The sequence below is a fragment of the Cyprinodon tularosa genome, unplaced genomic scaffold, assembly GCF_016077235.1.
Source record: "Cyprinodon tularosa strain WSP-4 unplaced genomic scaffold, ASM1607723v1 ctg295, whole genome shotgun sequence".
Classification (NCBI taxonomy): Eukaryota; Metazoa; Chordata; class Actinopteri; order Cyprinodontiformes; family Cyprinodontidae; genus Cyprinodon; species Cyprinodon tularosa.
In genome coordinates, this window is record NW_024039002.1 from 183,585 (window position 1) to 208,867 (window position 25,283).

Below are 25,283 nucleotides of genomic sequence, written 5' to 3' on the forward strand. Positions count from 1 at the left end.
ACTTTGAAAAAGGAAGCAGAGAAACCGAATATGTCCCCATAACAATAGGGAAATTAATCAGACAATATAATTAGTCTGTTACTAGGTAAGCTCTTAAAGTGAGTACTCCTTCCTTGGTCTGAATGGACTGTAAAAATGTGAGAATGTTAAACATTAGAAACAGGGTGTTTGAGTGCGAAGAGCCTACAGCAGCCAGTAGCAGAAGCTAAATAGTTAGCATGGCAGAGTTAGAGACAGAAGGGGGACAAAGGAGACGTTTATCTCCGTTACAGTGCATAGTTCAAATCAAGGAAGCACTACAATTACAAAATAAAGGAAACGTGATTTTTTTTCTTCATTTTAGATTTGTAAACTTTTATCAGTCATCCATTGATTACATTAAATGTGTTTGTTATATATTTTGTCCATGAAATACATACAAACACACACCCTCACGCACAAACTCGCACACACAAAGTTTAAAAATCTTTAACATACACAATTATTTTTGCTAAAACAAAACAGACTTTTTTTTTTATTATCCAGGTCCTGGTAATATGACCAGACAAGCAAACACAGCCTGCGGGTTTACCAGCTGAAACCAGAAAAAGAGAGCTTTTCTCTCTCTCTTTCTGTTTTTTTGTTTTGTTTTTTTGCTTACAAAAACCAACAGAATAAGGAACACGCACACGCAACGACACACGCCACAACGACCAACGCAACGCAGGGTTAGCAAGGATTTGCTACAGGTTTCTCATGCCCGTTCTTCCAAGGCAGGGCAAAGACGACACCAGTACAGACAGGAAGCAGCTTTGTTCTTACATTTGTTCAGAGAGCCGTGTCATTATTGTTTACAGCTGTTGTACCATTGCTGTTTAAAGTCCTTTTCCCCCCCCCTCCACTCTCTTCAACTCCTCGCATCAACTTCCTTGTTTTTAAGCAGTATCCTCCGGTGAAAGAGACTTCAAAAAAAAAAAAAAATCAAGGTCTTTGTTACGTTATTCCAATATTAAAAATGTAAACATCTTGCGAGGTTGCCTTGCACGGAGGTACTGTGGGTGTTGTCAGAGGGGTTTACTAAGGCTGGCCAGTCAGCAGCGCTGAACCATCAACGATGCAGGGACTTCTGGGCCTCCTTCAGCAGAGTGTCAAAGTCCAGTGCATCATACTTACTCTTGACAGGGCAAGGACCCGCCTCATCTGAAACACAGAAACACAGACGGGTCATCCATGAGCACCGCAAAAGATAGACCTGATATTTGGGGGGGAAAAAACTATCAATCATTAATTAAAGCTGCTGGTGTAGATTCTTAGTCATTCAGGTCATAGTCATTCACAAAAAAGTTAAAAAAGAATCCACTGGACTTGGTTTCCAAGTTTGAAGACGTTTTGCTTCCCACTAAGGAAGCTTTTTCAGTTCAAAGTGTTGGTTTAGCATTGAGTTCAAAGCTTTATACAGCCGTAAACTCTTTAACTTTTTTGGCATGAAAGAAATCATAACCTAAAGTAATGGTACACAAATTGTAGAACTGTATTTTCTAAAAGAATAACCTACTTAGAGCAGTAATAAAGACAAAACTGCGCAAAAAAAATTACAAATTTTCTATTTCATATTTGAAGTTTTCTTTACCCCTTTAACACCAATTATTTAAGAAAGGGACTATGTGTCTTGGTTGGGTCTGAAAGGCCTCCTCACCCCTGGGGAGGTGTATGAGGAAAAGGGAAGCTTGAGATTGCTGTGATTGCTGCCCCCACTGCTCGGTCCCAGATACGCAAAGATGACAAGTTTGAGTACTTACCACTAACTTAAATGTTAAACATTGGTTCAATCAATTAAAATATGTTCCATCCAATTAATTGATGGTGTCAAGTGTGATGCCACTGCTTAAGCCGGGTTTAAATAGCGATTTTTTTTTTGCCCTTTTTGGGGCGTCTTTCCAGTCGTGCGAGTATTTTCCGATTGGCCCGACTTTTGGACTGATCGTGTAGTGTACAGAGGGTAACGAGGGGGGATCAGCCTCTCACGACTACCTCGTGAGGTCGGGAGAAAATCAAACATGTTAGATTTTTAGTCAACCGAAGTGGGCAAATCGTTCAGTGGGCATGCGCAAACAAGGATTCCTCTTCTTCTTCGTCTCAGATGTAAACACAGAAGCATGGCGGGGGTGCGGGTGAAATGGAGTTCTTTCTGTAAAATTGACAGACCGTAGTAGTCACGTTTGCTCAGCCATGTCTTTGTCCAAGTACGTCGTCGCCTTTTCTTGTTAGGGCTTTCAGCACAAAATTGCACAAATTGCCAAGGCAGCGCGTTTCACTCTAGTGAGCTACATATTCCTCTTCTACTGGTTTGGCTTCCAGATTCCAGAGTCCAAATAGCGCCATCTCACAGCGGAGCTGAGTCTCACATGGTTTTTAGACGTACAGTGTGAGCAGGTAGATCGCATCAGAGCGTAGTGCTGCACGTGCATTGTGAGCTGTGAACTCACACTGTACGACGAAACCACTGGGTTTCGTCGTACAGTGTGAGCTGTAGCTGCGCGTAACGATTGAAAAAAAATCGCACAATGAATGCACGGCTTTAGCTGTGCTAGGAAGACGAAGTCATGTCATGTTACAAAACATTTGTAACATGACAGGAAAGACTAAAATCATGGTAAATCGTAAGGCTTTTATGATTTAGTGCATTTTATCTCATAAATAAGTACAGTTTAATAATGAGTAAGAACATTTTTTTTTGTTTATTCAGTCAGTATTTCACACATCCGGCAGAGTAAAAAGTGAATAATTAATGTCGTATCTGTAATAACTTTTTTTTAGCCCTTCTAGTTAAGTAAGGATCCTTTGGAAATAAGAAAAAAATAATTTTTTGTAGGAAATGGACATTTATCACTTCATTTTAAAAAAGTATATAATATCAGTAAAGTTTTTATTGATCAATTAATGGATAATTGTGTCCCAAGTTTGGATATTTTAAAGCAAAGTTGTGTTATTAATAAATTCTCTTATTAATAGAGAGGTGAATTAATCCTTAAAAGCTGTATTTATTAAAAAACTAAAATTGAGCCAATTTTAGCAGTTAATAGAAGTCAAGCTGAACATTTTCAAACCTATTTGGAAGGGACAATTGATTGTTTCTAAGCGACTCAGTTTGTTTATCAACTAGAAATGTTGGTGGAGGCTGCTGGTCCAAACAATCTGCTTCTTAAAAAGTCAACATTGAGGGTTAAAGTTATCACCACCCAAATGACCAGATGATAATATAAACAAGTATAATTTTCAGTGCAAGGATTGGCAGTAAAAGATGATTTGGTTAGTCTCTTGATTACCTAGATCTATGTAGCGTTTCCTTGTTTGCCTCCTTAGGCCTGAGGGGGCGCTCTGGAAAACAATCTCCCGTTCTTTGCGATGTCTCTGAGGCCCAGACTGACGTATCTTTATCACTCCACAGCGCTCCCTTCAGCAAGACGGGGGAAAAAAAACAAAGTAGGAAGTTTGTTCATTAATCTCATAATCAGTATGATTTCTAAAAGGCACAGTGGGAGTGGAAGCTAATTGGAATGCAATGTATATGACTAGTATTCTTTAGTAAGAGAAAAACAGATAGTAGAGCTAAAATGTAGAATTTAAATTGCATTTAATTAGTCCCCTATGAGGAAATCCACACTGTGGCAGACATAGAGAGGAAGATGGAAGAACGTCTACCGTTCTGAGGTTGGTGCTTTCGTCCAGAACCCAAAATTCTGAACAATTCCAGTTTTTATTTCTACTTTACAACTGTATAATTCAATGTCTCCCCCATAAACCCCCTTAAGAACTGCTGCACCTCTTCAGGGGCAGGTGACCCTGACTTACTCGTTGCAGATGATGACCTTGCAGTCCTCTGCATTGCCAAACACTTGGAAGCGTCTCCTCAGCATGTTCTCAGTCACCCTGCTCGGCAGGTTGTGGATGTAAAACACCTGGCAGTTGTCCTGGGTATGAGAAAACAGAACAATCAGAAGAATATTCCCTTACTTTACTAACTCAATCATTTGCTGAGGTAAGTCTGGGCTTTATTTAATCTTTCTTGAATCAACCAGTTTTTAGGTTTGCTGGACTCAGCGGATTGAGAAGGACGCATACCTCGTCAGATTTTTCTTTGTTCCCCTGGTTGTCGTCTAGGCAGCTCTCAGAGTTCTCACTGAAGGAGAAGGAAGGAGACAAAAGAGAAGGGGAGAAAGTGTAATGTGAGACATTGAGAAACAGGCGGATCAAATCCAATGCAAGTCTCCCACTGGTGGCACAAAGGTACCTTCTTGTTTTATGTCTCCTACAGTTACATCCCCTGTCAACATTTTAAAGAAATAACATGACTGCTGACCTCATCCTGTGCAATGGTGCCTATTCAAACATTCCTGCCTGAGATCTGAGTGATGCTCCAGCGTTTGCTTGGTTACATCTACACATTCAGCCGAAACAAACAGGACTTTTGACCTTATTAACGTGGACAGTAGTTTGTGTTTGATGAGCGTTTTTTTTTTCCTTCTTTATATGCTACACATCACAACCCATTAACCGGCTGAATTCCTCCTGCTTCACGGTCCAAAGCGGGGGGGAGGGGGGGGGGGGGGGGGTGTTGGGGGGGGGGTGCGGGGTTTATAAGCAGAGACTGCTGAGAGAGTGCGGAAAACACTAAATGTCAAATGGTTTTATTTAAAATTCAGAATGAGCGGCTATATAAAAAGCCACAATCCAAGCAGAAGATAACCTGCAATGTGTCACTGCCCATCATCAAGTTTAGCCGCCAGCCTGACATCAAATATGGTCATAATTTAGCACCAGAAACCCTAAAATATCTTTCAAATACAATAAAATATAAATTATAATCACTTTTTTCTCCTTTTACTGGCATTCAAAGCAGATGAGTCATTTTTAAGTACATTTCTCTGAACCGAAAATCCCCAAAACTGACTTCTATATATAAATGGTGATGTAGTCAGACTCTCTCTTGATAAAAAAGGTTAAAAAAAGTTTTCTTTTTCTGTTCTATCTCTGCCTTCATGTGGTAACAATGATACTTTTCGCATGTAAAGTGGAAAATTACCGGCACATTTTGTCCAAATGCTTTTGTCGCTGTGTGTGCATGAGCTAGCCTAATTAGCGAAAAAAACAAACAAAAAAAAAAACATTTATTTTATTATTTAGCCCAAAGACTTCATAGTCTGTCTTTCTACAAACACAACGGGAGAGAAAGTTTAATGATGCGGTATTCACCATACAGAACCCTTTCTCTACTCTCCGCCATTTTGAAAGGTCAAAGTTGACCTCATCTCGGCAACTCGAGTATCAAGATATCTTTCCGGCTTTCCAGTGGAAATAGCAACAGGATTGGGTATTTGTGTGCAGTTTTGATGTCGGGTTTTAATATTTACCATCATTTTTATCATAATACCGCATGAAAGCAGCTGATCATAGGAAAAACGACAGCTTACAAGCATCGCTAACACCAATAGCACTATTAGCATAGGCATGTACTTGCACTTTACAGCAACACCAGAATGCTGCCTGGGCTTTAGCTCCAGTTTTAGTGAGCTCCAAATGTAAAATTTTCTACACAGCGAACATCAAGTTTTACTCCTTTAAAATCAAAAATCTTCCCACTCCTTTTTACACTTGACCTTGGACTTTTTCTTTTTTTTTTCGAAACTACACTAGGACTCTTCTACACTCACTCGCCTCAACTGCAACTTTTATTCATCATGTGATCCAGGTCAAAATTTTGACAATTTTGACTTTGAGACTAAATTCTGGACAAAAAGACATTTTGGAGATTAAAACGTTTGAAAACAGAGTGGCTTACTGGCTTATACATTTTAAAAATGTCAAATAAGGTGACTAAGCCGATTTAATGTTTTCTGGTTAATTAGTTGTTGGGACACAATATTAATCAAAGTCAGAACCAGAGCTGAATTATTAATCTCTGTATGAATGGTTGGAGAATAATAGTGTTTTAAATCCAGAGTTTCTCAGCTGTGGTGAGTTACATGTTTTTTTAGCCTTAAAGTTTTAGTTTTGACTTAATTCACTTAAAGTGACCTTGTGGAACTCTTAGCCACTAGGGGCGCTAGTCCTATAATTTCCAGGCTTGCTTATTTCTGTTAAAGTAGCCTAACAACTGCTTTTGTCTTCATTAAAGATAAAAGCAGTTGTTTAATGGGAGCCCAGACTGCCGTAAAGCAGCGCTCTGGGTCACATGACCCAATGAACGACAGATCCGACCCGCTGAAGTTACAAAGGGGAGTTTTTGAGAAGGGAAGAATGCATGAAGCCTCAATAGTTGAGCAGAGTTGCTTTGAAAAAAAATATACTTTATTATTCCCAAAGAAAAATCAAAGAGTTATCAGCTCTCTTTCTTCAACAATAAATCACAACATAAAGACTGATTAACTTAACTCCAAAACTAGCTGTGAAGTCTACTGTTACATTAGTGCCTGATGGCTTTTGTAGGATCATAGCTCCTTACCAAACTTTCTCAGTTTAGAAATGTGATAACTGTAGAGCACAGAACTGACAATGAGCATTTCTAAAAACTATAAATGCACTTTAACTTCTTTACTGAACCGCCTGTCGTACCTGGAGTCTGTCTTGCTGGAAGGTGAGTCGGGACACATGTGTAGGATGGGTGATGGTGAGCGGGATGCTGACGAGTGCTCCGCCTCCTCTTCGGAAACTGGAGGCGTTGCAGCAAGTGACTGGCAGTCTGAGGAAGGCGATGATGACAACGCCATCTGTTGCTCCTGTGTTTCTACGATTTCAGTTATCATCAGCCTCTCGTCCTCGCTCTCTTTGCCCTTTTCACCTAAAACCTCATTATCCACCACGCTGGATCCATGGGTGTCATCCTTCTCAGCCCCTGCCTGTGTCTGGAGGATGGCACCGAGGATGGCCGCACTACGTTTGCGGCTCTCCCCGAGACTCAGCGCGCAGTAGTCGTGATCGCCGAAGGTGCGCTGGGTGTCGCACTCGCCTGTCTGACCCATGCGTCGCAGCTGGGCGTAAAGCTCCGTCTGCTCTGGAAGCTTCCTCTGGTGGTGGGAGCGACTGAACCATGTTGAGCCCTTTACAGAAACGTTAGTGCTGGTGTTGGAAGCCGGGTGCACGGACTCGCGGGCGCCTCCACTGTCACTGCTGCCCTTTCCTCCCTCCGTTGGCTTAAAGAGCTCATCCTCCACGGGTTTGTGTGGCGGGGTGGTAGGTGGGGTGAGACCTGAGGGAAGATGTTCAATTTTAAAAGTTGATTTCTCTAAACAAAAATTATTTCTATTTAACCCAAACGTTTCATGCCAACATTATATACTTACTGGCACCCCTTGTAAATGTGGGTAAAAATGCTCATTTATAAGGTTTTCTTTAGCAAAAAGTCTTTGCAAACCTCACTGTGAAATAGGTCAGAAACAAAGCTAATAATTTATTATTCAAATTCATTTAGATCAGGGGTTTTCTAAGTTTTCCAGGCCAAGGACCCCCAAACTGATGGTGAGATGGAGCGGGGACCCCCTTATTATTTATATATTGTATGAAATTGTGTTCTATCAAACTGGTCCTATAGTCACTCTATTACATGTGGAGTAATGTAACTAAAGTAATTTCTCCCTGGGATTATTAAAGTTTTTCTGATTCTGATTCCTGGTTAATGGGACAGGTGTTGTGAATGAAACGGTGCCCAGCTTGAAAGAGCTCCTGTGTGTCACTGAATGTGTGCATTGATGACTGAAAGACATCTTCTGCCTCCATTTATCTGTTTACTACAGTGTGTTGAGTTCATGTCAGTGTGGATTTAAAGACATTTCAGTTATTGAAAAAAAAAATGCAGGGCGGAGTATATAAAAAAAAAAAAGTCTAATCAACCAAAACTTTCACAACCCCCATGCAGTACCTCCATGGAGCCCCTAGGGGTCACGGACCCCTGTTGAAGACCTCCGATTTAGATAATAAAAATGTTAGAAAGTTTTCTCTATTTTAATTTTTTCTAACCCTGCTGACTGCATTTGGCAGCCCTAAAAAAATCTAACAAACCAAATGTGACTCATGTATTTGACTATTTATCATTTTTAAGTTAATAAAAGTCACGGAGATTTTAGTTAATTCTGTTTATTTCTTAGCGCCAATTCACAACACATGTCATCTCAAGGCACTTTACAGTTCACCAGATCCTACAGCCAAATTGATTCAATGATTTCTATCTAAGGAAAACCAGTTGATTGCATCGACTCATTGACTCGAACGCAATCCCTCACTCAGTTAAGTGTCCCGTTACTTCCTGTTTTCCTCCCAGTTAATTTTAGCCAGTCTTTAAATACTGTGTGTTGAGTCTAACTTAGGGGACTGCAAGTCGCTCTTTGGAGCTTTTAAAGCGGCTCCTAACTTTGAATATTTGACTATATTAGTTTTTGCTTCATCAGTTGTCATACATACAGTAACTATGCATGCCTCAAGTTTTGAACAGCTGCATTTTTTAACAGATAAAAAAAAAAAGCTTTCCCTTTGCATAACTTTTCTGAATAGTTAAAACCTAAAATTAATATAAAACTGTGGCTCTCTGAAAAAAAAAATAAAAACAGGTTGCTGCTGAGAAGATTTATGCTGTTTTATTTCAATTTTTTATCCTTTAACATTAGAAGCTCTAACTAGTTTTAATTGCCTGGACTTGGGGCCAAAGTGGCTCTTTGGACTCTTATGGTTGCAGACCCCTGGTTCGACTCATGTTGTCACCACACACAGATCAGGAGCTGGTAAGAGATGGAAACCAAGTCTCCATAGCGACCATTAAATACCAGCCTGTTACACAAAATGTTTCGTTAAGGCTCTCTTCTTGTTGTCTCGATGTGTTTTGTGAAAAGCTGCCTGAATAGACGCCTTCCTGCTCTACTTGTCAAAGCAGTGATTGTAGTGATGATGAATTTTAAACCAACATTTGCAGAAAATACATCTAAGACGTACTTAAAAAGGAAGGATATCAGGAAACATAACGTAGACACTAAACATGAACAGCCCTGTGGACTAAAACCACAGGCCGTTCAGAGGTGGCTACACTGCAAAAATAATATAGAAATAAGTAAAAAAAAAAAATCTTAAATTAAGGGAGTTTACCCTTAAGGTAAATAAGATGATTTGTCAATGGAATGAGTATTTTTACTCTTATCATAAGATAATTAGACATTATGCACTTGAAATAAGACAATGTAATTGTTTTTTTCTCATTTTAAATGTAAATGGTCTTATTCAGTTGGCAAAGCGTCTCACCTTCCTCCTCAATTCAAGAAAAAATGTACTTATTTAAAGAAAAAATGACTTATTTAGATTGATAATTGATGACGACAGATTGATCATTTTTTGCAGTGTAAGAAAGATGCAAATATCTACATGCCAGGTCGTATGATTGGGTGGCCAGAAATAATAAATCTTTCCTATTCTCCAAAATGGAAACACATGGGGTTTACTCAGCACTACAGGGACTGAATCAGTTGGTCAGATGAGATTAAGACTGCAGCACATATTCCGAGCAGCTTTGGTGTGAATCAAGGAAAGAAAACATGGAAAACTTGTTCACTGTAAAGCACGGTGGAGGTTGTGTGATGCTTTTAGTGTTTTTCTCTCTCAAAAGCATCTCACTAGCCTAAAATCAAAAGCATAAACAGACAATATTGATCAAACTTGATATATTGATCACCCTTTCTAACATTTATTGCATCTGTAATATAATGTATGTTATCAAGACCCCCAAGTGGGGACCTGATCTAACTTTAGGAACCAGTAAGAGTGGATTTTATGATGGTTTTATTTTTTGTTTCAGCAGATCCACACTGCTGGATCTGCTGCATAGATTGTTGAAAGAGAAAAGCCTGATCTAGGCTAGTAAAATGATACGAGAGTAGACTATGTGTCTATATGGGGAGGTGGGGTCACATAACAGCCGGGGTGCCAGTAATACAGTATGAAGGTGAAAGTCACACCGATCATTTGATCGAGTACTTTCTCAGATCTAGAAACAAAGCCTCTGTGATGCACAGACGCCTCTGAACCGCCAACCACAAATGATTTAATTTCAGATCTGTGACCAGCAGACAGGAAGTAGGTGGACAACAAAGAACCCGGTGAGGCTGAGATGAGATTACCTGCCGTTCCACACAGATCCACACTGAGCGTCTGCTCATAAGGCCTGGTGCTGAACTGGGACTCTCTGGTGAAGAGACAGATCAAAGCAGAGAATTTTCAGCTCCCTCTGTCACTGACGGACAAAGTTGCAGGCTTAAAACAGAAAACAGCAATCCCTCAATAGGTCCAGAGTCTGCGCTTCTAGGCCTCCATAAATAAAAAGGACTGTTTCGGCTGATGTCTGCTGAATTTGAATTATTTGTCTTGGTGCGAACACGGCTGGCACTTTGCTGGGAATCTCATTTCTTATCAACACGGCCGCATGTGCTCCTCTCTCCTCGGCGCCTTTCTTCTTCTGCTCTTGGTGGCTGTCAGTTGCTGTTGCTCTGGTTGCATTGGAAGGAAGTGGGTGTGCAGACTGTTACTGGCTTCAGGCAATAGGATCAATTTCCCTCCACAGAAAACACTAAAGTCTCCCTTTTGATGTCACTGATTTATTTAGATGGAAGAAGCCTTTTTTAGGAAAACGTTCAGCCCTCAAGAGTAAATAAATGCTCAACTTCTGATATAAATTTGCAGTCAATGGGAAATCAAAAAGAAAAGGATTCGTTTTAAGTTCAGTGAAGGCAGGATGATTTCAGGTCAATGTTTAGACTAAATAAGATTTAGGATTTTAGGAACTCTGAGCTGAAATTTCTCCTGTAAACATCAGACCCTGTGGGAATCAGGGCTGCAACTAACGATTATTTTGCAAATCGATTAATCTGTCGATTATTTTATCAATTAATCGATCAATAATCAGATAGACAAATATTCCTTAAAGAAGAGTTTTTACTAAATTAAACCAGGTGAAACTAAAACTTGTAGTTGTTTTGGATAGAGTGCAAAATGTTTATATATTTGTTTTTACAAATTTAGATATAATTACTGCTGTAAGTGGGTCGCTCTGTCTGCTTAAGGCATATTTTACCGTCTCTATGCTCCAGTTAACAATTAATTGATTAGTAAATTAGCTGTGGATTATTTAAATAATCAAATAATAAGATTTATTGTGTGTGATTTCCTCGTGGAAATTATGTTTTCAAATGAGGGGGCTCAAAACAAGGACAGGTATAAAACTAAATGGCATCACAAAAACTAAGACATACCTGCAAATTAGCAAATCTGATTTTGATTAAGAAACTCTATTATGTTCTAATTCAGCAGCTATAGTACGTTTTGATTCCTGTTTAACTTGGAACTGAGCGCTTTCATCGGATGATATACTCGGACTTCTATGTTATGCTAATTAGTAATTCAACAGCTTCCCTCAACAACAGATAATTAAGCAGGCTGTCATTTTACCGAGGCTGTTCTGGAATTAGAATTCAGTGACTTACTTCTCATTTTTGCAGTACAAAAAAACAAAACAAAACTAACATTGTAATTTATGTGCTACAAAGTGTAATATTGTTAAAGCCTTAGTGAGTCTAAATTATTCCAGTTCCACATTAGATCGGCCTTCCCTGTTTTCTTTTGCAGCATAGAAGAGATGATACAAAAACATATGTGCTCCTATGAGGATCATCGGTGCGTAAATATTTACTTACTTATTGTTATGATTTTTTATTTTTTTATCTAAAAGAGAATAAAGTTTGCTAACCAGCCTAATTCTGCATTTCTGCAAGCTTTACTTTTCGCACTTTAGGTTTACCATCCTTTCTAAGGGCAAAATAAAAATTTTTACTTGAATTTAAAATGATATTCAGGGTTATCTATCCCTTCCTACGGTAAAGAAATGCCAGGACCGCAACTCCTCCAACTGTTGCTGAGCACTGCCGGTCTGCTGACTGAAACAAGGTTGCAACACTGTTCCTTTTTGCACTTGAAGAAGAACTTTTAGCGTCATGCTAGCAGAACCTGAATGCAGCCTCTAACTGAGCAGACAGACTAAATAAACAGTCTGTATCTGCTTATGTTTCTCTGCTACCATAGGAGCAGGAGAATTAAACATAGCAGCCAAGTTCAGCTGGTGCTACAGAGTACCTCTTCACTTAAAATTATACACACTACAGTTAATAAAGCCGGCATGGCTGGTACTAAAATCTCCAAAGTGCATAAAATGTGAACTGATTATGGTCGCTGCAATATATATGATGAAAAGTGGCGGGAAATACTTCTAATATAAGGAAGCACCTGGTTAAGCAAAGGACAGCCTCAGATCTACAACTATGGCTCTTGAATTCAGCACCATTAGCATCGCTGCAGCCAGTAACCCTGGTGAAGCAGCCATATCATCATCCTCGTCAGCTCCAGGTAAATAAACCTGGAGTGTAAAATGATTCCCAGGTATCGGTTCCAATGGGGAACGGTCCCCATCCCTGGAACTCAATGACTAATAGTGGTTCATGATAAATCAGGTCCTTTATTTCCTTTAAATAGTGACAGAAAGCAAGAAGAACCATTTTCACTTCTTTACCAAGTTCAGAAATCATTTTGAACCACAACATACATTCAAGGTTCACTGAAAGACATCAGCTGCAGGAATGTACTTTATTACTATGACTTTATGCGGCTTACTTCATCATTTTAGCAAAGTTTCTTATCTACCTTTTGACCTGTTCACATTAACAATTCCTATGAGACAGAACTGTAAAATATACTGAACATAAATCATAATTTAAATATCTGTGTTTGTAATATTGTGACAGAAAAGGAATAGTTGGATGCAGTATCTGGTAACATGCATCCAAATCCTGCCTAAATCTATTTGATCTATCTCTTTCCTCCCATCGATGCCCACACTGGACGCAATAATTACTTTAGCTCACAAAGAGGGGTAAATATAACATGCTTTGACTTTATATTTTTTCATGTGATTTTAAGTTAAACGCTTTAGTTTGAAAATGAATTTCACTAAAATTAAACAGAACTTAATGCTTCATGAACTGTTCTTGCTCAGGAATGGTATTTTGTGGGTTTGAAAATTTCATCTATGTTTAATTTGACTTTTTTCAGCTCGAAAATTCATTTTCTTGCCATCAGACAAGCAGGTCCTTTAGGCGCAGAGTAATCAAACGCTGTGGCTCAAGGACCTGCTAGTCTGACAAAATGAAACTGAACTTTTTTAGCTGAAAATTAATCACAAAGTGAAAGTAAAAGGTATATTTTCAAAGTAATCAATTGAATTTTAAACATTGCGTTTTTCAACTTATTTTCAAACTAATGCATTTGATTAGAAATGACATAAATATAGATTTACTCAGGGTCATTCAAATTCTTTTTCTGCTGTCAAAAGTGTCTGCCCGTTGTAAAAGAGAAAAAGAAAAGAGAAAAATGGTTCAAATGAATATATTCCCAATATTTAGCAATGGTAGCAGGTACATCTCCCCAGCAGGAGATTTTCCATCCTTAAAGAAGGGATCTTATCTCCGCTACTTCAGTAGAAGACCGTTATTTAACTTAAAGGCACAATTGAGAGAGAAGCACCTAAAGTGGAGGAGGTCAAAAAGCAGTTTTTTTCATTTATACTTACCCTGTGGACTTTGGGTTGAGGGGCAGACAGAGACAGGCCCGCTTTTCTGCAATTAGAATAAGACCCATTAGAACAGGGTGACAGGGCTGCTGCTGATCAGTACATATGAAGGGATACGCTTAGTCACCATCTTAGGAAAGAATACACAAACGAATCCCATGATGAAAAACATAACGAAAACAATTAAGTAATATAATGAAATCAAGAGAGAGTTCAAATTTGTTTTTTTTTTCAGAAAACATTAAACTAACTAAATAACAGCTGCTTAACTTTAGCGCAGGTTTATAAAAAGTTGCATTAGAAAACCTTTCCTATTGATCTAAATCTCTATGTCAGAGTCAGAGTGACTGGTGTGGATGCAGCCTTTGTCTGTGTTTGGTGATCTAACCATGGCAGCAGGATTTGGTCAGCTCAGAGGTGTTGCTGCCATCGTTAGACGTCATTTTTTCTGGCTGGACCTCTGTCGTCGTCGTCCCCCCTCCGACCTGGGTGGGCAGGAGTCGGTCCCCTGCTTCTTCCTCCCCCTTCCCATCCTTTTCTTTCCCCTCTCCGTCCCTCTCTCGCGTGGGGCGCCACCTTTTGGCGAAGCGGCTGGGGAAGGATGCTAAGCGTCTGGAACGGCGGACGGAGAAAGAGCCGCTGGTTTCAGCGGGCTCCTCCATGCTCTGGGGAAGCCCAGAGGAAGAGTTTCTCCTCTCAGGCGAGGAGGAGTCTTTCTGGAGCTCTGCTTTAGGACAGGAGGAGCTAAAGGCTGTGGTGCATTTAGTAGCTGGGGGACAAGCAGCAGATGCTACACCCCTGCTGGGGCTGTGTGAGTGGGTGTAAGGTGGGCTGTGGAGTCTGTAAGGCTTGCTCACGTCAAAGGAGCTGCTCTGTTGCAAGAGCTGCCGGAGAAGAGAGTTGGCCTTCATCTCCCTCCGCCTGGCGAAGGGAAGCCTTCTCGGGGCGCTGCTGCTTGTCCCGTTTAGGTTTCCACCAGTCGCAGGAGCGTTTACCAGTACGACTCTGCTGTGAGAGCCGCCGTTCGCCGGGCGGGGGACATCGGGTTTGGCCCGCATCCTCGACAGGTCCCGGTCCTTTCGGTCCCAGCTCTGCTGCTTGCGCATCGGCAGGCAGTAAGTGTGCATGTAGGTGATCAGCTCAACAACTGACTGGAGTTCTTTCTCCGAGCTGAACTGAGGCGCGGCGGGTTCGACGGGGCCGGCGACAGCCGCCCCCTCCACCTCGCTGCTGGAAGACTCCTCCTCTTCCTCCTCTTCATCCTCCTCTGACTCACTGTCCTCGTCCTCCTCTTCATCGTCACCCTCATCCGTGTCATGAACCGGGGTGTCGTCACTTTCCTGCGCCGTGGTCAGGTGGCGGTGGAGCTCTGCGCACAGGCGCCCAGTGGGACGCACGGCTCGGGACTTCCGCTCTAAGGGGAGGTCATTCTGGGAGGGTGAGAGAAAACATGCAGAAGGTCAACTTTAAAACGGTTCAGATGATTGTTTACCTTCCAAAAAAATAATTTTTAACTGAATAAATAAATGGATAAATGGATGGTGAATGGATAGACAAATCATTTCATTATCAGATGCATTTATCCTACAACCAAAATGATAAATTAACTTTTGCAAAAACAACATGTTAAGTATTGAATTTTGTTGTGACAAATGTCTAACTGGCACTAGTCCCTCCTTCTTTTCAAAAGCAACAGCAAAGCATCATTTTAGGCCACCTGCAGCCTTTGCAGGGCGGCCAGTGAACAGAGAGGAGCAATCCGCCTTAAACCTCCAGCTTCACTTCAACAGTGCTTGCGTCACATTTACGAGTAATTCTGAGCACACAGCATTCTCCATTGTCTGTAGATGTGTCACCCTCGTCTGACACGTTCTGCAATAATGTGCCCCAGATACTTGGTTCTGCTTGTAACACCCTCACCATGTCGGACAGAAAAAAACCCAGTTGGAAATGGAATATGTTTATCTTTACATGAGCGCACCTTTAGATGGATTTCACTTAGTCATGCTCCAAACCAATCATGTGAATTAGTTGTTGTAACCCAGTGTTTTCCCAGTTTTCATCCAATAATTAAATTTGCTTGAGGTTTCAATTCAGACATGAAAGTTTTAATCACGTCACATTTTCCCCAACTGAAAACGATCAACAGCATCGTCCCTGGAGGAACTCTGACGATGGCTCTGACGACTCTGAAAGGAACCAACCTGGAATAAGCCGTGACTCTGGAGAAATCCTCCTTTGGCTAAAAAATGACTTATTGTTGCATCTCATTTCAGCAAAGTTAGATTGACCTCGTAGCATAACACATTTAAAAACCTGGAATATTTTAAGTGAAAGAGGCAGATACCATCCAGTTGTTGAATGCATCTTGATTGGTTTTAACTTCACTTTTAATGTCTAAATCAGTAACTTAAAAAACAAAACCATGGACAAGCAGAACAAACAGAGAAAAAGGCGCTGTGTTTTTATTTCCCTGCTCTGGGTGCAGGATCAGGGAACATGCAGCAGCACATTCTTCTCCTGACTTTGAGAGGGATGATTCAGTCTGCAGCTGCACCAAAATGGCTGATCTGTATTACTCATACAGATAGTGCAGAGCGACCGACTGTGATTCACCGTTGCCCTTCTGCCCCATCAGTCAATACTTCCACCATCTGCCATCAACGCTGATTTTAAGAAGCCCTGGCGATAGATACAGGCCAGATAATCCGGAGCTTCTTTCTGCAGCGGCTTCTCTGCACCCCTTACTTAGACTGGAGCTTTTTCCCTACGCTTGTACAGAGATAAATGACCGATGTTGTAATCAATGACCACTTGAAGCACAAAGCTAGCAGCCATCCAATTACTACTAAGTCATACAGCAGTAGCCGTTGTAGATGTCCTCTCATCCCCAACACCACATTCATCACGAGCAGCAGCTGAAGGTCTCTGCAAGCTTGACGGCTCAGGGTTTTTATTCTAAAATGAAATATCTATCACTGGGAAAATAAAACGTGTCGCCGAACGGGACGCGCTGCCTCTGCATTCCGGACAGCTCTGATATGGCTTCCCATTTTTGTAAACATAATGGAGTATCTGAGAGCTGTCAGGAGCCGTGCAAACGCCTCCATGCGAGCTGAAGGAACTTGTTCGTCACTTCTTTTTAATAACAATCTGACTGGATTTATTTTATTATGCTGTTTTTCTTGTTCTTCTACTACAGTTTGTATTTTTCTTATTTTTAAACGTTGAAGTGGAAACCAGTGGATGAAGTGGTGCAATGATCTGTTTATAGCAAAAAACGCATCAATTCCTAAATGTTTTATATTTCAAGATGGATGCTAAACTGCTAAGAAGTGCTGTCCATAATTCAGAGATTAAATCTCCAGCATACGGAGCAGATTAACCAGGGATGCAATAACTGGTCGGTCGCCTGATCAACACTTATTAACTTATCTTATCTACCTGTATATAGGTTCCCCACTGGAAATCCTATACACTTTTTATTCTGCAACAGTTTTTATTACTACATCTGTGTTGTAACTCTTTTTTCTATTTTGTGTTTGAAAAGATTGAAATACCGAAGGTGTCTTAGGATCTTTTAACAAGGTTCAGTGGAAGTTATTTAAGAAAATAAAAGGGTATTGATCAAAATTAGAACCGGTATGTCGGACTTTAAAAAGATCAGTTATCGGTTATCGACCAGAAATTCATTACTTTTGCAATCAATCCTGATGTTTTATGAAAAATAGAAACAAATCCAGAGATTAAAATTTAAAAAAACGTAATGATTAAATAAAAGATTTGAGACTAACTTTGATTCTTTCATTGATTTTATTTTTCCATTATATTAAATAGAAAACCATTTTCATAGTCTAAAAAAAATGTTTTCCTTTATGTTTTCTCTTATAAAAACATAAAAGTAATTGTTCCAGATAAAGCCTGTCTGCTAGATCTTCTTTTAACACATTTTTTACTCTGCTGACCCCAAAAGATAATGAGCAGATACTATCTCAGCTTTTGGAAACAAAGTTTTTAATCCAATAAACTCTGATCTGATTTTTTACCATTTTATTTGTCTTTTGAATGCTGTTTTAAACTTTCTCTTTTTTATTTTGAGTTTACATATTGCACTTAGTGGTGCAGTGGGTAGCACTGCTGCCTTGCAGCAAGACGGTTCCGGGTTTAATTCCCAGCCTGAGGTCTTTCTGCATGGAGTTTGCATGTTCTCCCTGTGCATGCTTGGGTTCTCTCCTGGTACCAGCACCGCTCGCAACCCCGCTTGGGATAAAGCGTGACGCAACATGGATGGATATTGCATTTATTTCAAATTGCATTTTACAGATTTTACTTCAGCTTTTAACTTTAAGCCAAACACCAATATTTTCTATCATCCAATAAATATAAGTGGCTTATCTCCATGCTGACCAAAGAAGTCTCCTGTTGTCACATGTTCATCCAGGAGGAGGGAATCCTGCAAAGTCAATCACTGGATGCAAGACAGCAAAGTTTAAACCAATCTGACTATATGATCTCTGTAAAGAATCTTGAGATGACATGTTTTGTGAGTTGAGGTTATATAAATAAACTGAATTGAATGAAGAAGAGGAGAAAATTCCTATTACCAGAGCTGCTGTCAGTCTAACTGCAGCATTAGTTCGATTTTGCAGGAAAAATCCGCCTCTGCACGCTACTCAGCAGACTGATTTCAACCATAAAGACTCTTCTGTTTGTTTCTGTTCAGTGATGAGCAGAACCAACTTTTTCTAATCTTTCCGGATCATGGTTAGGTTTTATCTCTCGGGAAGCGATGCTCAGCATCTCTTCATCTAAAATCTTCATGCGAAGTATAACTAATTATTCATCCCTAATCTTCCTTGAGCAACTTTTTTAACCGGAAACATTAAAGGAAAGCACTGCTAAACTTCCAATTATGGTTTTATAATGAAAGTGCATCTCTGATGGAAGAGGCAGTGCGGACACATTTAAAAACAATCCTGCAGCTGCAGATATGCTGACTGCAAACACCATATACAGCTGGAAACGACTTCTGCCTCAAACCGCCGCCCTGAGAGGAAGTGATTGGAAAAAGCCAATTTGGTTATCTCACCAGGTTTCAGCGGACACAGCGGCGAATGCTGAGATCTGTCTCTACCTGGTTTCTGTTTCTATTTTAGTCTTCTTTTTACCTAACAGGAGGGTTCTTTAAAGGCGTGAGAACAAACCGTCTTGTTGCTAATTCTCTGTAATTAGTGCCTCACCTTCGTCAGAGGTCTGACAGGCCGAAGGCGCAGACTCCTGTTGCTGTAGCGATGGCTTTGGGCTCCGTCTTTGTGCACGTCGATGCCGGATGGGACGTTGGGGGGAGTCAGCAGCAACTTCTTTAGCTGCACCAGAAAACACACAAAGGAAATTACATCAGCACATTCTCTTGGTTTTTAACTACAAGAACCACATGAGTCAAAACCTAAAATAAAGTAGAGATCTATTTTAAGGCCGATACTGATCTCTGATTTGTGCTGCAGATTTTTTGGAGCCAATATTGTTTTCTTTTCCTCCATTAATATGATAAAAATGAAACAACAATAACAAATATTGCACAAGCTTCAAATAAACAAAAAAACATCATTAACATTAACTGATGGATGGCAAATGGAAGGTGCGGACACTGTGAGCACCTGTATCGGACGATACAGATAACAAAAAAGACGCTAATATTGGCCAAAATCATCACCCAGCCAGCATATCGCTTAATTTCTGAATGAAATACATCATATGGTTAATATCCTATGGTACAATAATAGCTAGAAGTGTACAATAAACCATCACTTTTATTTTTATGCACTATTTCTGCTAATGTCAATTACCAGGACTGATTAGAGACAATATTTCGTAGTCAACTGTATTTCAAGAACAACTGATGATGCTAATGATTAGGGCTGCAACTAATGATTATTTTGCAAATCGATTGAAAACTGTTGATAATTTTTTCAATTAATAGATTAATAATCGGATAACAAAAGGTTCCTTAAAGAAGACTTTTTACTAAATTAAACCAGTAGAAACTTTTTTTTTTTTTTTACAATTTTTAAATGGTAGTTTCGCTCTGAGTCGCTCTGTCAGCTATATGCAAGTTTTACAGTCTCTACACTCCAGTTAATGATTAATCGATGACTAAAATAGTTGACGATTATTTCAATAATCGATGAATCATGATTAATCCGATGAATTGTTTCATCCTTACTAATGATATATCTGTACATTTAGATTTCTAGCTATCCAACGGTAAAGTTAGCAAAGATCGTTGAGGACAATTCAATCAAAATAAAAGGAAAAAAAAGCTATATATCAAATTGGCTTTGTGCTTTTCAGCAGAGAGATTTTGCAGATGAATTCCCTGCTGATTACAGTCTGGATATTTTATTTTTCTTGACTCAGAAATGCGGTTTTGACCAAAGCGTTTGGTTCCAGAGTGGCCGTCCATAACCTCAGGGTCTCTCCTCTTAAGGCTGCAGTTACTCCATAGTTCTTTATCCTTCCTTTCAACTTTCCTTTAACGTTCCACTTAACGGTTTAGGGCCAGAGCTCCATGTGGAGGCTGTCAGGATGACAACACATTTAGGCAGAACCATTAGGATCCAAATGTAGTGAAGCGATATATGGACACGGACTTTTAGTCATCATGCTAGAAAAGGACGGGGAAAAAAAACAAAAAAACTATTCACATCGACATGAAAGCATTCAGTTCTTTCACCTCACTTTCTAATCTAGATTCTGTCAGGCATTAATGCTCCGCAGACGGATGTTTGTATAAAGGAATAATGTGTAGAAAAGGTCACGCTACTGTACATTTATCACACCACTAAAGCTGACAGCTACGTGGCATATTCACATTTCCTATTAAAGAGCCAGATCCAGTCTTTTTCTACATAATAATACATGATGACCACCTCTCTTTCTCCTTTATCCATCCCTCCATCAGTCTCTACCTGTGTGACCCCTCACACTTATTTTCATCCTTACTTCAAAGCTGTCACATCAGCTCTGCCCTCTTTTCTCCTGTTCCCATCCTCTTGTTGTTCCGGATCAAACACAAAGCCTGAGTTAAGGCATAAAGAGTAGGAACACTCTCCTTAAACCTTCCCTGGGTATTACCTTTCAAAAAGATATTAACACAACCGCTCCTCATTCTCCAACTATCCTTTCATTACTTTTTTCCATCTGTGTACTCATCCGTTCAATCCTGAGCGTAGCTTCATGGCAGGCCTATCAGCTGATATAAATCAGCTTAGAAAGAAAATCCCCCTTTAAGCTTTGCAGCCTTTTGCTCCAAAAGATGATGCAGGAAATACAGAAATGATAGGAATTAGGATTCAAAGGGAACCGTTATAAAGGCGGCAGACGTAAAGCGGCGGCTCGTTCAGCCATATTGGAGCCCTGTGGTTGCCGCAATTTGCACAATTGCATCAAAACAATAATGCGACAATTTTGGTGCAGTGTTTCTGGGAAACAGTGGAATAGTGTTACTTTTTTAGCTTTCTTTAAAGCGGCATAGTCTTGTTTAGGGTTGAAAATCTAATTGTATTTGGATTATAACAGTAATTTCAGATTTTATTCATGGAGAGACATGAATAAAATACGTTTTCGGCGCTCAGGCCACGGCAGAAATGTGTGGCAGCAAAACCCACAGAGTCTATAACTACCACCTAAAGGGCTGCAGTGACAAATTGAGTGTCATACTCTTGTTAAATATAATAAAAAACTGAGTGCCTCTGCAATTTGAATGATTTTTCCAATTTCGATTTTATTGCGAATGTAATAAACTGCCTAATAATTGGCCTTTCTCTTCATACGTATAAGCCAGTAGTTCAACTCTGGCAACATATGGAGTTTATCTGGAAAACTGTCACTCCTACCTGCATATTATTTACTATTTTTTACTCTTCATTTTGCTTTTTTTCTCATAGATAAAACCGTTCTGTGAATAGTTACTATAACAGCATCAGATTACCTTAGAGACAATTAGGGCTACAACTAACTATTATTTTGCAAATCGATTATTTTTTCAATTAAAAAAGGCTAGTTAAAGAACCTTTGGCTACTGTTGGAATGTTTGGGGCTCAGTCAGGCACTATGAAACAGCTGCGTCAATTCTGCCAAGCTGCCAGCAGATGGCACCACGTCTGTTTACGTCTGTTCATCGCACCTGGTGCTGAAATTCTAATTAGGCTCCAAAATGACCTTAAAAGCACCTTGGTCTATTTAAACTTATTTTATCACGATACAATTTTTTATTTTTATTTTTTTTTATAAGCATATAACGTGACTGTGCCCCTTTAAAGACAAAAATATCAATTTTTTTTAAATTAACTCTTAATATTTTAATTGCAGTTAAAATAATTTAACCATATTTTCCAATGGCAACAAAAGAGATAATAATATATTATAATAATTATAATATATTATTAAATATTTATACATATATTTTTTTTATTCCATTAGAAACATCTGAAGTAAAAGTTTGTATTATGTAAAAGAAAAAGGCTCTGTTGGGAGTTTTCTACAAGGCAATAAGAGAGGATAGCCACCCTGGGGAAGGAGCTAATCTATTCAGATGAGACAAAACTTTTCGTCCTTCATGCGATAATACATGTGCTGCAGAAAACTAACCCCCCACATCACCTTAAATGCACCATCTCCATGGTTGAACATGGTGGTGGGAGGATCATGCCGTAGGGATGCTTTGCTTTGGCAGAGGTCAGATTTCAAACATGATAATAGTTTAGAGCTGTTATCCACTCATCATTGACACGAAGACTGCACTACAGGTGGATGCAGGACTACTCTATATAGAGAGACAGTCTGGTCTGGAAAGAGCTGAAAAAAATCCTTATAAAAAAGTAATGTGAGACATTTTTATGTAAAACTGCTTTTAAATTGATGGAGTTAAAGGAAAAAGTGCAATTTGACACATTTTATTAGCAGTGCATGCTATAAAACTGCTGGGCCATGAGTCAATTTTAAATCAGTTTCGTCACAGTTATTGTACTACAGTGCTTTAATGAAAACAACATCACCACCCAACAGCGCTGGCTCTAACCAAAGAATACTATCTGGGTCAATTGACTGAAATGGGAGCGTTGCCTGCACCGCTAATGGGGCCACTGTGGCCCTTTGTCTGGGAGCCAACTTGGCTTAGAGTGTGTGATGATGCTCCTCTTGGAGTCTCATTGAGGAAAGTGAACAGGAGACTGAAGGTTTGAGTCTGTGTGAAATGCTGCAAACTCTTGGACAGCATCGGGGGCCTCCCTAACAGTACATCCCGCTCTGCTCTGCTCTGGATGCCTTCCAGAACTGCTCTGGCATCATCAATAGAGGCCTTGTTCTATGGGGGAACACACACATACAGGAAAAGTGGAGATCGGAACTAAAAACACAGGTGATGAGAGAAAAGGCATTATTTTTGATCGTATAAAGCTCCCCTCATATCTACAATCTAGACTTCTAGATTCCTAAAGTACATACTGAATCTCTGGTATTTACTTCTTTTCACTTCTGTGTATTTGTGAAGCTAAGTACTTCTAAAATTATGTTAACCAATAAAGTCTTATCTTCCTTTTACCCAGTGAAGATAAATCATAAATACAAGGAGCTGAACTGAGCTTCATATGTTCAGTAGTTGGACATAAACTTAAAAACATGGTGAGAGCTTAAAATAACAGTGATTTTATGTTTTCTGCGACACAGGGTCCGTTATTCAGCCCATTTAATGTAGTTTATTCCCAGACACCAGGTATAAAACTGTGGAAGGCCTTTGAATGGTGATCTTTACAAACTTCATACTGAAACTAAACGGTAACCATGTTCATGGTTTACCTAAGTATCAAACAGTCACAGGTTCAAAACCACGATTGTCTTTTTTGTCATACCTCTAGTGCGATTGTGTCAAATGCAATCAGCCGGTTTTCCTTAGACAGAAAACGGAACCATGCCGATTGCATTGTCTCTGTAAAGTAACGTTTATTGTGAATTGGTACTTTATAAATAAAGTGAGTTGAATTGAATTGCGGTATAAGGGCTTTAATGTATAAATCTCATCAAATAGAGTACCGCCTGTGTAGCTTTGTAGCTGCTCGTGCTACAGGCTCTATGATGGATGAAGTAGGGGACCGCCATGAACTTCTTCGCCTCTTCAGACAGGCAACAACACTGTGCTCTGGATCCCATTAGAGTCAGCTGCTGGAGAATACTAAGGCTAACGCAAGAGAGTGGACGGCAACGGCCTTGAGGAAGAAGGCAGCCCATCATGCAAAAGGACAGCAGCAGCCAGAAGCAATAAGGGAGCATCACCCAGCGTTCTTTACTAGATTCAAGGTAAAGTTTATGGCGTCTTGAAACAAAGAAGCTACATTTAGCATCAGGCATTACGGAAACAAATACCACCACTAGGTTACTTGGTGATTGAGCTGCATTTGACCATTTTAAGAGAAAGCCATAAATATCAAATCCTTTTATAGTTGTAGCCAAACATTTACTTTATACTCCTTTACACACTTTTAATTTCCAGTGCTTCTAAAAGTGATCAAAACAGCTTCATCTATAGTTTAAATTGACTATGGCTATAGAAATTGCATTGACATTCATCCCACAACCTAGTAAGAATTTCCTTTTTAATTCCCTCTTTAATTCAGAAATTTGGAAATAACTGTCTAAAGATTAAGCAATAATACTGTGATACCAGGAGCTTAAAGCTACGAGTGCTACAGGCAAAGAATATATAAAAAGAACTAAATTGAAATATATATAAAGACAAAATATCATTAAACAGGGGAAAGTATTCTTTGTCTGATCATTGTTACCCTTCAATCCAACCCCTCCCTAACAGAGAAGTCACTGTCAGATGCTCTAAACAGCTGGATTTACCCTCACCAGCTCCTCTTAACAGACACTTGTCCCAAAATCCCACAAACCAAGGTGGGCCCATAATATATAAAATTGGCTTTCCTTCATAAGCCTCTGTGGGCCAAAAGTTATCCTTGTGGCTTCTGCAACCGTTTCTACCATAATTTCTACTTCCACTCGACTTTTCATTAACAAATTAAACACAGCACTCCGCAAACAGCTTCTTCTGCTTCTTTTTCTGCCCCAAAGTACCCATGAACCAATTTTCAGTGTATGACTTAACAGCTAACATGAGCGCAAACCACTTTACTGATGGAAACAGCATGAATTGCACACACACACACTAAGACATGCACATCTGGCAGAATCAGTTGAGTAAAGGTCTAATGTTATTACACCAGGCTTCACTGTGTGAGTGGATGTGAATGTCAGGTTGCTATATTTGCCACTGATAGTGCACTTAGTGGAAACAGAGTTGGGATTAAGGATGATATGATTTATATTTAGTACAGAGAAATATCCTGTTTTTCTTCAGGGGTAAATGAATGTCACGGCTGGATTTACATCAGGTAGTTTAAAGACTGAAATATGTACAAAACTCCCCTGAGTATCTCAAACTCTCCCTGACATGTAAGTGAGACATTTTCAGGCATTAATATTACTTGAAATAATGGGTCTTATCTGACCCATCAAAAACGACCCGCCTGCAGGAGGAAAAATACACTAAACCACCAGGAAACATCAAGGATTAAGCGGTTTGTGTAGGAAAATTAGC

At 39.7% G+C, this 25,283-nt stretch overlaps 1 protein-coding gene across 1 annotated transcript in view; it reads right to left on the bottom strand.

Annotated features, from left to right (window-relative positions):
• Positions 1-337: 337 nt before the first annotated feature.
• Positions 338-25,283, bottom strand: part of ppargc1b (peroxisome proliferator-activated receptor gamma, coactivator 1 beta) — a 134,585-nt gene continuing 109,639 nt past the window's right edge. The window contains exons 4-12 of the mRNA XM_038291149.1: positions 18,868-18,993; positions 14,016-15,057; positions 13,628-13,673; positions 10,134-10,198; positions 6,592-7,225; positions 4,102-4,159; positions 3,832-3,950; positions 3,306-3,433; positions 338-1,179 (exon numbers count right to left, since the gene is read on the bottom strand). Of these exons, the coding sequence (XP_038147077.1) occupies positions 1,088-1,179; positions 3,306-3,433; positions 3,832-3,950; positions 4,102-4,159; positions 6,592-7,225; positions 10,134-10,198; positions 13,628-13,673; positions 14,016-15,057; positions 18,868-18,993 (2,310 nt within the window). The 3' untranslated portion in view covers positions 338-1,087. The remainder of the gene's footprint in view (positions 1,180-3,305; positions 3,434-3,831; positions 3,951-4,101; positions 4,160-6,591; positions 7,226-10,133; positions 10,199-13,627; positions 13,674-14,015; positions 15,058-18,867; positions 18,994-25,283) is intronic.